The sequence below is a fragment of the Gymnoscopelus microlampas genome (genome assembly GCF_963454915.1).
Source record: "Gymnoscopelus microlampas genome assembly, chromosome: 3".
Classification (NCBI taxonomy): Eukaryota; Metazoa; Chordata; class Actinopteri; order Myctophiformes; family Myctophidae; genus Gymnoscopelus; species Gymnoscopelus microlampas.
Window position 1 is genome coordinate 1,625,144 of NC_139940.1, and position 18,725 is coordinate 1,643,868.

An 18,725-nucleotide genomic window follows, 5' to 3' on the forward strand; every position below is an offset into this window, starting at 1 on the left:
GGTGTAGGTTATTATTTGGAAGTGGGAAAATATGTTGAAATGCATACAGTATGTGGGTCAGACTCTCTAACATTATAATATGTTGAAATCACTCGGAGGTGAGGGACTATTTTTAAAGAGCATCCGGTTACACTGAGAGCATTGTCGGCCTTTCTTCTTCCTCTGTCACTGTAGATCTGACACACACACACACACACACACACACACACACACACACACACACACACACACACACACACACACACACACACACACACACACACACACACACACACACACACACACACACACACACACACACACACACACACTCTCTCTTCTGGTTCAGTCAGTGAACAATGGGGCCCCAAAGTGCACACAGGATACTGTAGTGGAGTGTGTGTGTGTGTGTGTGTGTGTGTGTGTGTGTGTGTGTGTGTGTGTCTGTGTGTAGCGTGTTAAGTGTGTGCGGGTGTAGTAGCGTGTTAAGTTTGTGTGTGTGTGTGTGTGTGTGTGTGTGTGTGTGTGTGTGTGTGTGTGTGTGTGTGTGTGTGTGTGTGTGTGTGTGTGTGTGTGTGTGTGTGTGTGTGTGTGTGTGTGTGTGTGTGTGTGTGTGTGTGTGTGTGTGTGTGTGTGTAGTAGTAGTGTGTTGAATACGGGGAAAAAGAGCAGAAAAACCCACAACAACAGAACATTAAACACACATCCTGTCCAACATGGTCTCCTGCTCAGACCTTAAACTAACACTTTCCAGGGTGTTTGTACATTAGTGCAACAATGCATTCGGCCTGCGGACCCCCATCTGAACAGAGTCTGTGTCAGGGACCCCCATCTGTACAGAGTCTGTGTCAGGGACCCCCATCTGTAGAGAGTCTGTGTCAGGGACCCCCATCTGTAGAGAGTCTGTGTCATGGACCCCCATCTGTAGAGAGTCTGTGTCAGGGACAAAATAACTTTCTACTTGACGCTTAACCCTAGCATCCCCCATTCTGATGGTAAACATTCGCCAAAAAATAGCAGATCTACAAGCTCACCACGCGTCTATTTGCTATTTTTTGGCGAATAGATTTGGTGTAGACTGAAAAAGAACGCACCAAGTACAGTGCAACTCAGTTCCGTTTTACAAAGTCAAATATTATCAAAGTATTCTGCGGCACCCCTGGACCTGCGTCACGGCACCCACTTTGAGAAACCCTGCACTATTGCACAGACAAACTATAAAAAGTGCTCCTCGGAGCACAGGTCTCCGCCAGGTCAGGTAGTGTGGGCCAGCAATGTTCGGAATTCGCCAATCAGGCTGGAATGTGAAAAATCAGGCGGATCGGACGGATCCGTCTTGATCACTTGACTAAAGAGATCATTTGTACTGATTTGCGTGATGTTTGGACAACATTTCAGTAATAGGCTACAACAAAATGAATAATAATCGGCCTCTGGCGCTATAATACGGCAATGTTGAAAGGGTGGCATCACCAAGTTTCACCGCAATCAGGATGGAATATGAAAAATCTGAAAAACATGTTTTGTTTACTGACTAGAGATACTGTGTACCGATTTGTGTGACGTTTGGCAAAATCTATAGGAGTACTGTCAAAAAATGTTTTGCAAAAAGCGGCCTCCTGGTGGCGCTATAACAGGCCCATGTTAACAATTTGGGGCAGAGGATCTGAATTGGCATCCAGGGATTGTGTGTGCACGGTTTCGCTGCGATCAAGCCAACGGAGCCTCTTCTTACTTCCTTCACAGGCGTTACCAATGATACTAATGAAGGCTCTGTTCCATTCTGGTCAAACAGAGTCAGGGTGCTGACCACTGGTGTGGTCCAGGGACCCTCATGGTTCCTTGAGGGGGTTCCAGATGGCACCTAAAAAAGGTGTGTAACTCTGAGAGTGTACAAATGAAACCAAATGGACCCTTCCATTTGGTTTCATTTGTACACTCTCAGAGTTATGGGGGTCCTTGAAATGAAAAGGTTTGTGCTACATGAAATGGAACAGAGCCTTCATTAGTATCATTGGTAAAACCAGTGAAGGAAGTAAGGAAGAGGCCCAATTTCCTTCCAATATGTCTGCTGTGCATAGAGCCTGTTTACAATTTAGTCAATTATGAGACGCTCTTTATCCAGAGTGACTTACAGTAAACAAGGTAAACACATACATAGAATACATAGAGACAGTGTAGTGTTTAGGATCTAGGATCACAGGTTAACCATGAACCTAGCATCAGTCTAAATGATATATTAATAATAATAATAAAAAAGATCTGTTCATTGAAACTATAGGATGCCAGGTAAAGACATTTTTATTGGAAAAACTAGAAAAAGTGCTCCTTGGAGCACAGGTCTCCGCCAGGTCAGGTACGTTATTGTGGCCTCCTGGTGGCGCTATAATAGGCCAAAGTGAAAGGGGTGTCATTTGTTCTTAGGCTTTTCACGGCAATCAGACACTGCATTCATGATTTGAGGCTTTTGTTCCAAAAATGTGTTTTGCTAAGATTAGACCTGCTGGTGGCGCTATAACAGGCCTATGTGAAAAGGGTGGCATTTCTTCCTCTGCCTAGTGGGAATGTGCGTGTGAAATTTCACGGAAATCGCACACTGTGTTCATGATTTGAGACATTTTGTTCAAAACGGACCAATCCTGCAAACTTTGGCCAACCTTAGCCAATGAGGATGGAATATGGGAAATGGGACAGATCCGTGTTGATCACATGACTATAGAGATAATGTGTACCGATTTGCATGACGTTTGGATAAAATCTGTAGGAGTAAATGGATTTTGCACAAATCGGCCTCCTGGTGGCGCTATAAGAGGGCTATGTGAAAGATTTGGGGCAGAGGTTCTGGATTGGCATCCAGGGAGTGTGTGTGCACAGTTTCGGAGCGAGCAGGCCAACGGTGCCTCTTCTAACTTCCTTCACAGGCGTTACCAATGATACTATAATGAAGGCTCTGTTCCATTCTGGTCAAACAGAGTCAGGGTGCTGACCACTGGTGTGGTCCAGGGACCCTCATGGGGTCCCCCTTGAGGGGGTTCCAGATGGCACCTAAAAAAGGTGTGTAACTCCGAGAGTGTACAAATGAAACCAACATTTGTACACTCTCAGAGTTATGGGGGTACTTGAAATGAAAAGGTGTGTGCTTCATGAAATGGAACAGAGCCTTCATTAGTATCATTGGTAAAACCAGTGAAGGAAGTAAGGAAGAGGCCCAATTTCTTTCCAATATGTCTGCTGTGCATAGAGCCTATTCAGACACTCTTTATCCAGAGTGACTTACAGCAAACAAGGTAAACACATACATAGAATACATAGAGACAGTGTAGTGTTTAGGATCTAGGATCACAGGTTAACCATGAACCTAGCATCAGTCTAAAGAATATATTAATAATAATGAAAAAAAGATCTGTACATTGAAACTATAGGATGCCAGGTATGACATTTTTATTGGAAATAATCTGAATAAGTATCGGCAGCAGGAATCTAATCCTGGAGGTGTGGGTTGGGAGTCTAGTGATTTACGAGGCGAGCCACGGAGGTTGATGCTGATTGGGTATTCGGGCTGTATTAGTAAGTGACAACGCCCACCTTTCACAACTCTTCTAATGTATAGCGAGGGGCCCTGCGGGGCGGGGCTACGAACCGGTGGAAAAAGCTGGTGCGTGTCCGGGGCGTGTGGAGCGTTGTACCGGATGTTTTTTTGGGGAAGGTTCAGACATCTTCCCTGTGTTAGCTGATCTGAGTAAGTGGGAGGGGTTGTAGGGTTGTTTGAAGGTATGGGGGTGCCATGCCTTTGGTTGCTTTGTTGCACATGCAAACCATTCAATTCATGTTCCTTGTTTTTACCGGTAGTTGCAGGCAATTCTTCAGAATTCAATAGCATTATAAATGGTAAATGGTGCATTTATAAAGCGCTTTTATCCAAAGCGCTTTACATAGATTGTGCATTACATTCACCCATTCATACACCGATGGAGGAGGAAACCATACAAGGCACCAACCTGCTCATCGGGAGCAATTATGGGTTCAGCGTCTTGCTCAAGGACACTTCTACACTAACTCTGGGTGAGCGCCCCAGCCCGGGATTGAACTGGGAACCTTTCGGTTTCCAGTTCACTCTACCCGGCCACTCTACCCCTGAGCCACTGCCCCTTTATAAGAACAATATATATGTTTGTGCCAGTGATTTCAATGACATGACTCTCGTCTCTCGGGACATTCACTCATTATTTCATATATAGTGGTCATCTGTGGTGCATCATCCAGGGTGTATTACCTGGGTTAGAGTCAGTGTGGTGCATCATATCCAGGGTGTATTACCTGGGTTATAAGAGTCAGTGTGGTGCATCATCCAGGGTGTATTACCTGGGTTAGAGTCAGGGTGGTGCATCATCCAGGGTGTGGCCAGTAGAGCTGCACTGCAGTGTGGACATTCTGCTGACACTCTGTCTGGTCTGATGTTAAGCTGCTCTGGATGTCTGTGGGGATTCAGGAGAACATAAGAGACCGTTCAGGCAGAAGATAGGCCACGGAAACACTGGATGCAGTTTGATATCTTTCTTTTTCTTTTTTTTTGTCTATGGAATAAGATCAACAAATCATGTAGGCATGACTCATTATGTAATTAGATCTACTTAATCATCAAATACAGACGTACGTAAGTACGTCTGTATGTACGTAAGTATGTATGTATGTACATACATACGTATGGGGCAGTGGTGCAGCCAGAACGCTAGTATAAGCTGGGCCTGGGCAGGAGCGGCCAATATCCGTGCCCGGGTCGGGCACGCATGCACGTGCGCGTGCATGCGTGCCCGACCCGGGCACGGATATTGGGTGTTTTTGGGCCTTTTTTTGTTACTTTATTTCAGTTTTAGGGTTAGGGTTATGTTATGTTATTTACTTCTTCTTTTTGCCTGATTTTACCGATTTTTTTTTTTATCAAAAAATTAATTATACATTTTTCTTTTTTCTACAAATTCTTTTTTTTTTGTGCAAAATCGATTGGGTGGGCCAGCTTTCTATGTGGGTGGGCCACTGCCCACCCCAGCCCACCCATGGCTGCGCCCCTGGTATGGATGGGGCTGCAGTGGCTCAGGAGGTAGAGCGGCCGCTTGGGAACTGAAAGGTTTCCAGTTCAATTCCCGGTCTCCCCCAGAGTTACTATACTGTCAAAGTGTCCTTGAGCAACATGCTGAACCCCTAACGGCTTCAGAGGAGCAGATTGGTGCCTTGCATGGTTTCCTCTGCTGTGTGTGTGTGTGTGTGTGTGTGTGTGTGTGTGTGTGTGTGTGTGTGTGTGTGTGTGTGTGTGTGTGTGTGTGAGAGAGAGAATGGAATCATTGTAACGCTATATAAATGCACCATGAACCAAACAGTTCTCAAGATACTACGCAAAGGACACACACACACACACACACACACACACACACACACACACACACACACACACACACCCACGCTCATAGATTTCAGGCATTAGTTAGATTTCATGTGATATTTCTATAAGAGCCTACAGGCTGATCGTTGCACAGATTTGAACTCGTCAGGGAAACGCGTGTCAACGCAGGCAACGCACCTCAAACACGGACGCACCCATGTGTGCCCCAAATATCTGATCCTTGTGTTTTACTGTTATCACCAAATATGTGATCTGTGTGTACATGTTGTGTGGATGTGTGTGTTAAGTGTGTGATCTGTGTGTACATGTGTGAATGTGTGTGTTAAGTGTGTGATCTGTGTGTACATGTTGTGTGAATGTGTGTGTTAAGTGTGTGTTAAGTGTGTGATCTGTGTGTACATGTTGTGTGAATGTGTGTGTCAGAGTTTTGGTGTTATCACTGGTTTCCTCTAACTGCCTCCCATCCTCTCGCTGCTCCTTGAAAACCACAAGATATTTATAGAAACCTTCATCTTCTTTCATCTCACATCACTGAGGAGGCAAAGCTTTAAAAATCACCAGTGGTGGAAAAAGTACTCAAATGTTTTACTTACGTAAAAGTAGCAATACTGCAATGTAGAAATACTCTGTTACAAGAAATGTACTTGAGTAAAAAGTACAAAAGTATTGGTATCAAAATGTGCTTAAAGTACCAAAAGTAAAAGTACTCATTATGCTGAAAGTCCCATTTCACAAGTTTTCAAATGTATAAAAACCTTTTGAAACCCTTTTTTCAGTACATATTATATTATATTAACATACTCTACCATACAGATTGGACAACATTAAAATGTATTAATTAAAACAAAAGTTACACGGTGAGGCTTTAAGTACTTCTATCACCACTGATGAACACGATTAGATGTCGTTTTGTGCTCATCTATTTGTATCCTGTAATCATGCTCTAATCCACGTGGGCAGACAGACAGACAGACAGACAGACAGACACGTCTCTAGCAGACAGACAGGTTGTATTGAAACAGCGCATATTAAACGGGTGGGTGGAAATTCTCTGTTTGCAGGGGAAGAGAGAAATATGTAGGGGGCTTTCCCCTTCACACACACACACACACACACACACACACACACACACACACACACACACACACACACACACACACACACACACACACACACACACACACACACACACACACACAGACACACTGTACATTGTTCGGAGGAGGAAGTACTGTAGCCTACGCATAGCGCTTTGATATACGTTACGTTATTGCTGTTCATCCGGACAAAAAAAGAAAAAAAATATATATATATTCAAAGATTTGCACACATTTTTACGATTTTTCAAAAATAGCAGATCTACGAGCTTGTAGATCTGCTATTTTTGAATAGCCCAAAGTGTAAAATAATGCTTTTTAGCTCAAATCTAAAAATGACACAGTTCCAGGTCTCAATGGGTTAATACAATATAACTTATATAATTTGTATGGTAGAGTGTGTTAATACAATATAACTTCAAATTATTGACTTAGGAATGCGACAGAAAACAACATAAATCCATCTATTCAAGGCTTCATGGGGTGTGCAATTGATAGAAAATAAATCGTTTTTTGGGTGAACTACTCCTTTAAGTAAAAAAAACTAAGCTAAAAGTGAAATATTGAAGCAATCACTCAGTATGAACGTGATTATAGAAGTGTAGCTGTACTGTGTGTAGCTGTACTGTGTGTGTGTGTGTGTGTGTGTAGCTGTACTGTGTGTAGCTGTATACTGAGCCGTTGAAAAGACGACACAATGAATGATGATGATGTCGATCCATGAAATAACACAGTGGTTCTCAAAGTGGGGTCCGGGGAACCCCGAGGGGTCTTTGAGGGGGGTTTCCAGGGGGTTCCACATCAACATTAGTTAATATAGTTTTAACACTTTAAACCCTTCAGTATATGCATTGGCTATTTAATAGCCGATCACAACGGGTCGATATTTTACGCGTTGTGCAGATTGTAGATCTGCTATTTCCTTTATATATATTTACACAAATCTTGTATGCGGGGGAGCGGGGAGGGGGGGGGGGCACAATATATTTTCAGATTGGTATTCATAATTTCCTTGACATGGACAAAGGTTAAGAACCATTGACATGAAGTGTGAGTGTTGACAGACTGGGCAAAGAAAGGGTTAAGAGGTTACTATAGTGTGTAGTAGGAAAGTGTGTTCCAGCAGTGAGTCAATAGTGTGATGAACTGTTAGGCAAATGAGGGGATTGTTCACCCACACCCTGAGAGGAAAATAACTAATACATACTTCACGTGATGACCAAGTAACTGTCCCTTCACACCACTGTTTCCCAAACAGTGGGCTCGGGACCCATTCGTGGGCCGCGGAGCGATCCTTGTGGGTCGCGAGTTATAATGTCGACCCCTTTTTTTGTTTCTTTTAAAAATGATCATTTCAAAAATGTTTAAAAAAAAAATATATATTTGCAGTTTTTCACAAAAAAAAAACACTTGTAAGAAGACGTGAAAATAGCCCGATCTTCAAGCTCACAAGCAACGCGTTTGTGAGCTGAAACAGTGCTGTAAAGGGACAGTTATTTGGTCATCACATGAACAGGTTGTATGTATTAGTTATTTTCCTCTCACACTGTGTCTGACAATCCCCTCATTTGCCTATTAAACTATTTTCACTATTTTGAGTCCCGTGGGAACATCATCACATTTCTCTTTTGAGTCTCGAGGTAAAAGGTTTGAGAACAACTGCTTTACAACACTGACCAAAACTCCAAAGGCCTGCATTCAGTTTATTATCACAATTTCAACTTTCCTTTATTAATTAGTTTTATACCACTTTCAACCTGGTGTCCCTATTTTGGGCGTGAAAAATATCTACAAGCTACAAGTGGCTTAAGTATATAACTTAGACAAAACTGAAGTAATGGTTTTTGGAGCCAAGAAAGACAGATTAAAAGTCAGCGCCCAACTCCAATCGGTAATGTTAAACACGTAGTCATGGAATTTAAACAGCCACATTAACACGATCACAAAGTCAGCCTACTATCATCTCAAACATATAGCACGGGTTAAAGGACTTATGTCTCAGCTGGATCTAGGAAAACTTGTCCATACATTCATCTTCAGTACATTTGACTACTGTAACGGTGTCTTTATATATTATCTGAGATAGAACATTATAATTGAGAGATTCCTTTTTTTGTTATTTGTTATTCAATGAGTGGAAGTCCCATGTGGATGTTGGACTTCATGTTTTTTTATTTATTTTATTTATATGTTTATTTCACAGGGACAATACAAAAAACTATGAATCAGTTATAAAAACATGAAACCATTGCAATTGTACAGGGGGTTTATAGCCGAGGCTAATTTGCAACCCCAGTCCCTGGTTAGACCTTTCTATACAAATATAAATATCTACCTAATAAAATATTCTGTTACAAAAAGGACATGCATGAAGCTCTAATCTAAACAAGTACAATAACAATAACATTCCCAAATTACATTCATGAAAGCAGTGACATTAACGTTTAAAAACGTGCCTAACATTAGTGTTCACTGCTTTGGTTTGATTTCAGCCAGTATTTAACCTTTTCATTAAATATTTTTGAGATCTGTTAGCTTTTTTATTTCAGTTGGTAGAGCATTCCACAAGTGTATCCCTTTCACTGAATAAGATGACTGACCAAAAGTGGTGCTGCGCATTGCTACCTTGTGGTCTCCATTCGCTGATCCCCTGGTGATTCTATTGGTACCTGTCCATCTGTGACATCAGACAGAATGATGTCACATGAAGACGTGTCAGACATGTGACATCGTTGGCCTATACTGGCAGGGCTGCCGATCAGTCCAGCACTTAACCAGATTAGCTCTGGAGTCCGGACACACAGATACGCAGACAGACAGACATACACACAGACAGACACGGAGACTGACCCTCTTATGGAACGCTAGCCTGTCTGAAAACGTGCTTTTTGTGCATTTTTCGCACAAAATAAACGTACAACATATAACGTGTGGATGTACCTGTGAGTGTCCATAGCGTATAGATGTTCCTGTGAGTGTTCATAATGTTATGGACGTACCTGTGTGTGCTGCTCTGAACGCTCCTCCCCAGCAGACTTCTCGTGAAGATGTCTTCCAGCTCTGGTGACGTGAGGAGGTGCTGTGTGTACGGATAGAGGAGGCTGGGGTATCCCAGGACCGAGCCATGCACCTGGGACAGCACAGGGGAATGATTACTATCACAATATAGAGCTATTTAACACTGTTACTGAACACACACTCTATAGCAATGATTACTATCACAATATAGATCTATTTAACACTGTTACTGAACAAACACTCTATAGCAATGATTACTATCACAATATAGAGCTATTTAACACTGTTACTGAACAAACACTCTATAGCAATGATTACTATCACAATATAGAGCTATTTAACACTGTTACTGAACAAACACTCTATAGCAATGATTACTATCACAATATAGATCTATTTAACACTGTTACTGAACACACACTCTATAGTAATGATTACTATCACAATATAGAGCTATTTAACACTGTTACTGAACAAACACTCTATAGCAATGATTACTATCACAATATAGATCTATTTAACACTGTTACTGAACACACACTCTATAGTAATGATTACTATCACAATATAGAGCTATTTAACACTGTTACTGAACACACACTCTATAGTAATGATTACTATCACAATATAGAGCTATTTAACACTGTTACTGAACACACACTCTATAGTAATGATTACTATCACAATATAGAGCTATTTAACACTGTTACTGAACAAACACTCTATAGCAATGATTACTATCACAATATAGAGCTACTGTATTTAACACTGTTACTGAACAAACACTCTATAGTAATGATTACTATCACAATATAGAGATTCAACCTTTTAACAAACAACCTTTTGTTTTAACCAAAACATATCACTTACCCTAGTTCACCCAAAAAATGACTTATTCTCTATTAATTGCACACCCCATGAAGGCTTGAATTCACGGATAGTTTTTAGTTTTTGTCGCATTCCTAACCCAATAATTTGATTACCTGGCGTAAAGATGTTAATGTACCCGGTAGGAGACACAAAGTAGACTCTTTGTGTCTCCTACTGGAAATACACCCGGTCATCAATTATTGCCGCAGGAATGCGACAAAAACAAATCCATGAATTCCAGGCTTCATGGGATGTGCAATTGATAGAAAATAGGTCATTTTTTGGGTGAACTACTCCTACCTTTAAGTTAAAATAAAATGTGAGTACTTGTTCCGCCCACTGACCTGGGTGGGTATGGGGGAGGCGGCCAACAGCGGGTACATGTGAGGGGCGGGCAGGGGGAGAGGGTGGTAGCCCACCACCTGCTGAGAGGACTGAGAGGAGAGGAGGCTGGAGTAACTCTCTGCCATCCTTCTGAAGGCCTCGGCATGCTGCCACCGCTCCTTAGACAAGGAGGTCCAGGACGATGGAGAACCCGTCTTCTCCTTGGATAAGGAGGTCCAGGAGGATGGAGAACCCGTCTTCTCCTTGGATAAGGAGGTCCAGGAGGATGGAGAACCCGTCTTCTCCTTGGATAAGGAGGTCCAGGAGAATGGAGAACCCGTCTTCTCCTTGGATAAGGAGGTCCAGGAGGATGGAGAACCCGTCTTCTCCTTGGATAAGGAGGTCCAGGAGGATGGAGAACCCGTCTTCTCCTTGGATAAGGAGGTCCACAGGGGTGGAGCTGTCATGATTAAAACATGTTTAGGTCAAAGTTGACGATGCATTTTCACACAAATAATAGCGATTAACGATTTGTGTTTTGGGCTGAACATTGGGCTGAACATTGGGCTGAACATTGGGCTGAACATTGGGCTGAACATTGGGCTGAACATTGGAAGATTAGGAGTAAATATTACATTTCCGTTTGGCATTCTAGGCTTCGTAATCAAACATCGCACAGGGCAGATCATTATGACAAATCCCTTCATCTATAAATGAATTAATTACTGACATATTTAATAATTGCATACTTTCTCCCCCACAAAAATGCTTTGGCGAAAATAGCTGACGCAGTGCAGTGACATTTTCGGCCATTTTATTTTGAAGATTCATTCTGAAACGTTGTCTCGACCAATCAGAGGGTCCCATCCCTTCAGGCTATGGGATGTTGGAATCTCAATCACTGCAGCCGTGTGCAACAGGGCTAGTGTTTGTTTATGTGTGAGAGAGACACGACCAGTTAAGCACGTTTGCAACTACGTGGCTTATTTCTAACCTATAATGTTTTCAAATACATATTTTAGTGTGCAGATTAAGTTTGAAATGAGTAATACACCGTCTGGATGTCATCTTCAATGAGATTCAAACGGAAAGTTGTGTTATGTCATCACGCGGCACGTTTTCCTTTACAGGAAGTAATTAAGATTGACTTTTTAGGGACTTTTGAAATAAAAATACACAAAACAGTTTTTTCCCCCCAATTATTTTGGTGTCTACTGTTTAGGGTGACCACCTTCAAACAGACCCATTGAGGGACAGACGTACCTGTTCCGCGGGACATCGCGGGACACATGCGCTGCGCGCGCATTTTTTTTGCGCGGTTCTGGGCGGATTGGGTTAGTTTTTTTTCCAGTTTTTGGTTTCTTTATTTCGGTTTTAGGGTTAAGATTAGGGTTAGGTTAGGGTTATGTTATTTAATTCTTATTTTTGCCTGATTTTACCGATTTATTATCCCAAAAAAATATATATAATTTTTTTTAGCGGCGCTAGCCGCTCTATACGAGCGGTAGCCCTCTATACCTGGCTTTTGCGTCAACGTTCTGATTGGTCAGACACGTCAACAAAGTGATTGGTCAAGCTTCACGTGACACGTGGCTATAAACACATTATAAACACTTATTGATGACAAAATGTATCAAAGGCGCCGCTACCTTCACACAGGTGTGATTTTTTTTCATATCTTTGATTTTCGGGACATTGCTCTGCTTGTGCGGGGGTCCAATTTCAGAGGGTCCAATTTCGGGACTGTCCCGCGAATTTCGGGACGGGTGGTCACCCTACTATTGTTAGGTATGCCCATACTATGACCACGGATATGCTCTAAAAGTGTGAAAAACATATGTTTCATTTCACTGCACCTTAAAGCTTACAACACTTATATATCTGCTAGTTCTGTTTTTTTTTTAAACATGGAAACGATTATGAAAAATAAATGTGATTAGACGATGATGTAATAGTTGTGAGAAACCTACACAGAGATGGAGAGCCTGTCTCCTCCTTAGACAGGGAGGTGCAGGGAGAAGACTGAGACACGCGGCCGCTGGCTCCGCTGTGGGCGAGGGGGGCAGACAGGGAGGGCATGGAGGGCATGGAGGGCATGGAGGGCATGGAGGGCATGGAGGGCATGGAGGCCATGGAGGGCATGGAGGGCATAGAGGCCATGGAGGGCATGGAGGGCATAGAGGGCATGGCCGACAGCCTCCGCATCTTTCTGGGAGGAGGAGGAGGAGAGGAGGACGAGGACGAGGAAGAAGAGGAGGAACAGCCTTCTCCAGGATCACAGGGAGGAGGGGGGGTGGTACCGTTGGACTCCTCTGATGGGGGGCGGGGGGAGCTTTGGACCTCCTCCTCTGGACCTCCTCCCCACCGCTGATCTGTCTCATCTGTGATCTCCGAACTCTGACCTCTGACCTAATAATACATAATAATAATAATAATAATAATACATGTATTTATTTATATTTATAATGAACTTTACATTTGAAACAAATCTCAGCAACACATAAATAAACAATAATAATAAATACAATAAAATAAATAAAATCTCAGCTCATTTTATTTTACAATAAGGGTATCATATTTTTTATAAAACACGACAAAGCTAAACACAATTATTTAAAGACATTTAAAATCCCATGGAGGCATAAAGCCTGTATAAAACAAGTGTAGCAACAAAAAAAAGGCTTTATTAAAAAGGTAGGTGTTTAGTCCTGTTTTAAACACATTGAGTGCCAAAAACGTCCCTGGCCCTTTTTCTCCTCTTTTTTTTTCCTCCTTCACAGCACCAGGAGACAGTGTCGTACCCACTGTAGAGGCAGGGCAGGTGTTCGCCTGCCCAACTAAGATCTCGCCTCCCCTAAAAAACCCAAATAACCTGAAAATGTGTCATCTCGTGCTTAATGCATGTCCTCAAAGTCACGCATCCAACAAGCTTTGAACTGAGCAGATTGGACCTTCTGTTCCAGAGATAATGGCCAAAACATCTTGAAAACGGCCATTTTCGCCGGTTTTTGATCACAGATTTTCGATTGAGTTGAAAATTCTCGCCTGCCCTAAATGTGAATCCTGGGGACGCCACTGCCAGGAGATGTCATTTTTAGAAGATTTAGACTCCTATCCACTTCCTGGTTAACTTAATACTTTAAAAGCCTGTATCTCGGCTCCTGTGTACTTTTTTTCCCTTCTCGATTCTATGAGACCCCTGTGTGTGTAATGAGGGGATCACCGTGAGGACGGTGATCACGGAAAATATTTTGTGACGATACTAACGATAAGAAAAAACGTTAAATATGCCGGCACTGTCTGTACCCTGTTTTAAAAAACCTCTGGCACTCAAGCATCAACAGACTTCATTAAACACATTGCATGCAGCGTGCAGAAAGCCCGGTCGCCCACCATGGTATTCCGGCACGGCCACACTAATATCACTGTGTAGATGTTAGTCTGGAATCTCTGTGTGGAACCTGCATTTCCAAGGGACGCATAAAAAAAATACTTCTGGTGATAAACCCGCCCCCATATTTGCATACTGGGCCCTGATTGGTCCCTCACTACTTCGGAGGGAGTGAACTCCAATCACAACTGAGCGGTGCCAGACCAAATCTCCAGAGGGCATTTGTTGTTTTTTGCAATGGCAGATTAGTCTGGTTTCCAGACTACCACCATGGTACAGAGCTTGGTCTTGGGGAGGAGGGGGGGGACGACGACTGACCTCTTTCTCCTCCTCTGCTCCGGCGTGGCTCTCCTCCAGACCGTCCAGCAGGGCGTGGCACTGCTCCTGCAGGGCCTGCATGTCCAGCAGCCGCGCGGCGCTCAGCAGCGGCCGCAGGTCCCGGGCGCTGACCTCCAGGCTCTGGCTGTAGGCGAAGTCCAGAACCTGCTGGAAGGTGCGGGGCGTCAGGCGCTCCAGGGTGACCACGGGCTCCGGGGGCCCCGCGCCGCCGCCGGGTCCCAGCCGCCGCGCCAGGATCCCGCTGGCGCAGGCCAGCACCAGCCGGTGGGCCCTGAAGGTCTGGGCGGCCACGCCCACGCGGATGACGGCGTCGCACAGCTGGCCCGCCCGGCGGAGAGCGTCCGCCTGACGCAGGAAGTGTGAGTAGAGAGGGTTGTCCAGACGGATCATCTCTGAAGACCTGAGGAGGAGAGGAGGATGATGATGAAGATGATCAGAACCAAACAGAAGGATCCAGTTGGAATAGGTTGATATACTAGAGCAGTGGTTCTCAACCAGTCCGGGGACCACCAGTGGTCCTTTAGGGGGTTCCAGGTGGTCCCCAGCTAAATGATGGAAGAGTCGGTAACCAAATGGACCCTTATAGATCTTTAACTCTTGAGAGTGTCAAATGAAACCAAATGGACCCTTACGGGTCCATTTGGTTTCATTTGACACTCTCAAGAGTTACATTATTGTTAAACATCTGCATTACTTCATTTACAAAAAGTAACACAATTAGAGAATGTAGAATAATTGTTATTTTGATCATCTCTTGAGAGCTCTTCATGGGTCAGAGTGTGTTTGAAACAGAGAGTTCATGAGTCAGAGTGTGTTTGAAACAAAGTGTTCATGGGTCAGAGTGTGTTTGAAACAAAGTGTTCATGAGTCAGAGTGTGTTTGAAACAAAGTGTTCATGGGTCAGAGTGTGTTTGAAACAAAGTGTTCATGAGTCAGAGTGTGTTTGAAACAAAGTGTTCATGGGTCAGAGTGTGTTTGAAACAGAGTGTTCATGGGTCAGAGTGTGTTTGAAACAGAGTGTTCATGAGTCAGAGTGTGTTTGAAACAGAGTGTTCATGAGTCAGAGTGTGTTTGAAACAAAGTGTTCATGGGTCAGAGTGTGTTTGAAACAGAGTGTTCATGAGTCAGAGTGTGTTTGAAACAAAGTGTTCATGGGTCAGAGTGTGTTTGAAACAGAGTGTTCATGAGTCAGAGTGTGTTTGAAACAGAGTGTTCATGGGTCAGAGTGTGTTTGAAACAAAGTGTTCATGGCTCAGAGTGTGTTTGAAACAAAGTGTTCATGAGTCAGTGTGTTTGAAACAGAGTGTTCATGAGTCAGAGTGTGTTTGAAACAGAGTGTTCATGAGTCAGAGTGTGTTTGAAACAAAGTGTTCATGGGTCAGAGTGTGTTTGAAACAAAGTGTTCATGGGTCAGAGTGTGTTTGAAACAAAGTGTTCATGGGTCAGAGTGTGTTTTAAACAGAGTGTTCATGGGTCAGAGTGTGTTTGAAACAAAGTGTTCATGAGTCAGAGTGTGTTTGAAACAAAGTGTTCATGGGTCAGAGTGTGTTTGAAACAGAGTGTTCATGAGTCAGAGTGTGTTTGAAACAAAGTGTTCATGGGTCAGAGTGTGTTTGAAACAGAGTGTTCATGAGTCAGAGTGTGTTTGAAACAGAGACATGGGTCAGAGTGTGTTTGAAACAGAGAGTTCATGGGTCAGAGTGTGTTTGAAACAGAGACATGGGTCAGAGTGTGTTTGAAACAGAGAGTTCATGGGTCAGAGTGTGTTTGAAACAGAGTGTTCATGGGTCAGAGTGTGTTTGAAACAGAGAGTTCATGGGTCAGAGTGTGTTTGAAACAGAGAGTTCATGGGTCAGAGTGTGTTTGAAACAGAGTGTTCATGGGTCAGAGTGTGTTTGAAACAGAGACATGGGTCAGAGTGTGTTTGAAACAGAGACATGGGTCAGAGTGTGTTTGAAACAGAGACATGGGTCAGAGTGTGTTTGAAACAGAGACATGGGTCAGAGTGTGTTTGAAACAGAGACATGGGTCAGAGTGTGTTTGAAACAGAGACATGAGTCAGAGTGTGTTTGAAACAGAGAGTTCATGGGTCAGAGTGTGTTTGAAACAGAGACATGGGTCAGAGTGTGTTTGAAACAGAGTGTTCATGGGTCAGAGTGTGTTTGAAACAGAGACATGGGTCAGAGTGTGTTTGAAACAGAGAGCTGTTCCGTGTTGCACTTCGTTGGAAACGTTGAATTTTAACCGCCCGTCACATTAGCCACAGTGTCTGGTTGTGATGAACTGATAAACAGATCTGATTTGTTTCCATCCATGCCAGCATGTTTACACTGTGTGGTGAGAGCTGAGGGGGTTGGAGGTAAATGTGATTTAATCTGTACTTTTACTGATGTATCCGATAACGAGGCCCTGCCAACACATCTCATTTCTTCTTTTGGTACAAACCACAATTTGTTTTACTGTATGCATCAATACCATAATATATTACCAAAATACTCTATTTCAAGGAAAAATCCTGTGTAAAAAATGTTAACTTGAGTAAAAGTACAAAAGTATTGGCATCAAAATATACGTACAGCACCAAAGTAAAGGTACTCATTATGAAAAGTCTATTTAACTTTTTCCAAAATAGTAGATCTACAAGACCACAACGCGATAGCATAAGTGCATAATAAGTGGTTAATGCATGTTTTCTAATAATAAACTAAATCTGCAAAGCAACTTGTAACTTGTACGTTTAACAAGTTATTGTAATAATAATAATCTAAATCTTAACTAGTAATTAAAGCTGTCAAATAATTATAGCAGAGTAAAAGTACAATATCTGCCAATGAGATGAGTAGTGGAGTAGAAGTAAAAGTACTGAAAATCGGAAATACTTCAGTAAAGTAAAAATTCCTCAAAAGTGTACTTAAGTACAGCACTTGAGTAAATGTACTTAGTTACTTTCCACCACTGCTTTCCACTGCAAACATATTTTTTTAGGTTGCTTTATGCTGTCTAGTTCAGGTCTGCTCTCTCCCCCGTATTCTACAGTATATCCTCTCTAGTCATATTCAGAGCTTATGATTCATACTTTTTTGGGGGGGAGGGGGGGGGTCTTTCAATTCTGTAGAAATGGTGTCACAGCAAACGCTGTCTGGGAGCCAAACGACTGAGTGTGTTCAATGTATGGAAACGGCTTTGATATTCAGCCTCTCCCAGAGCTCTGCTCTGTAGAGAGACCACAGAAACCCTACAGTATACGAAACTACGACTGATGACTGTACACACACACACACACACACACACACACACACACACACACACACACACACACACACACACACACACACACACACACACACACACACACACACACACACACACACACACACTGGTTTGTATTACTATACTTGTGAGGACATCAACACGATAGGACAGCCATGTTATGAGTGCCATTAGATTTTTTTTGCCATTTTTAACTAAGCCTAAAGCCGAAAAACAGCAGATCTATAAGCTCACAACGCGTCGCGCTGCGACGCGTTGTGAGCTTATAGATCGGCTAATTTTTTCGGTGCACGACACTGGCGCGCAAACTAAGTATAAATCATGTTTAACTCTTAATTCCAATCCCTAAACCCCTAACCTCTAAAAGTCTACCTGAATGTTTTTCTAATTGTAAACGTATCTCTAAAAAAAATGTTTTTAACTATAAAACAACCATTATTTTGTCTTGTGAGGACCAGGAAAACAATGTATATTTCTTCAAATTCTACTATACTTGGTCCTCGCAAGTATAGTAATACACACACACACACACAAACACACACACACACACACACACACACACACACACACACACACACACACACACACACACACACACACACACACACACACACACACACACACACACACACACACACGCTGGGGCCTCTCTCTCTCTCAGTCACTATAGAGTAGAGTTTGTTTGATCAACAGCAGCAAGATAAGATCTACAAATACAACAACAACACAGGGAGGCGAAGCGGCAGCATGGGGAGAGAAAGTGTTCCTGGAACCTTTTATGAAGACGTATGAATGAGGGTTAAAAGTCACCGTCTGTTTGAGTCCCTAAATGTTGATTTAATGCAGGGCTCTTTTCAGGCCAAGGACCGCTTAGCTGAGAGAGAGATGGAGCAGGGACCCCCTCTATATTGTATACAACTGATTTTTTTGTTTTAGGGTTAGGGTCTTTTTTCCCCTCTTCACCTATACCTCTTTGCCAAAAAATAGCAGATCTACGAGCTTGTAGATCTGCTATTTTTTGGTTAAAGCTCTCCTCAGA

At 42.8% G+C, this 18,725-nt stretch overlaps 1 protein-coding gene across 1 annotated transcript in view; it reads right to left on the reverse strand.

Moving 5' to 3' along the window:
- The window catches only part of zbtb32 (zinc finger and BTB domain containing 32), a gene marked incomplete at its 5' end in the record, with an annotated part of 17,687 nt that extends 2,881 nt beyond the window's left edge, over positions 1–14,806 (reverse strand). The window contains 5 exons of the mRNA XM_084048697.1: positions 4,342–4,454; positions 9,474–9,604; positions 10,707–11,146; positions 12,657–12,895; positions 14,355–14,806. Coding sequence (XP_083904823.1) covers positions 4,342–4,454; positions 9,474–9,604; positions 10,707–11,146; positions 12,657–12,895; positions 14,355–14,806 — 1,375 coding nt within the window. The remainder of the gene's footprint in view (positions 1–4,341; positions 4,455–9,473; positions 9,605–10,706; positions 11,147–12,656; positions 12,896–14,354) is intronic.
- Positions 14,807–18,725: the final 3,919 nt, after the last annotated feature.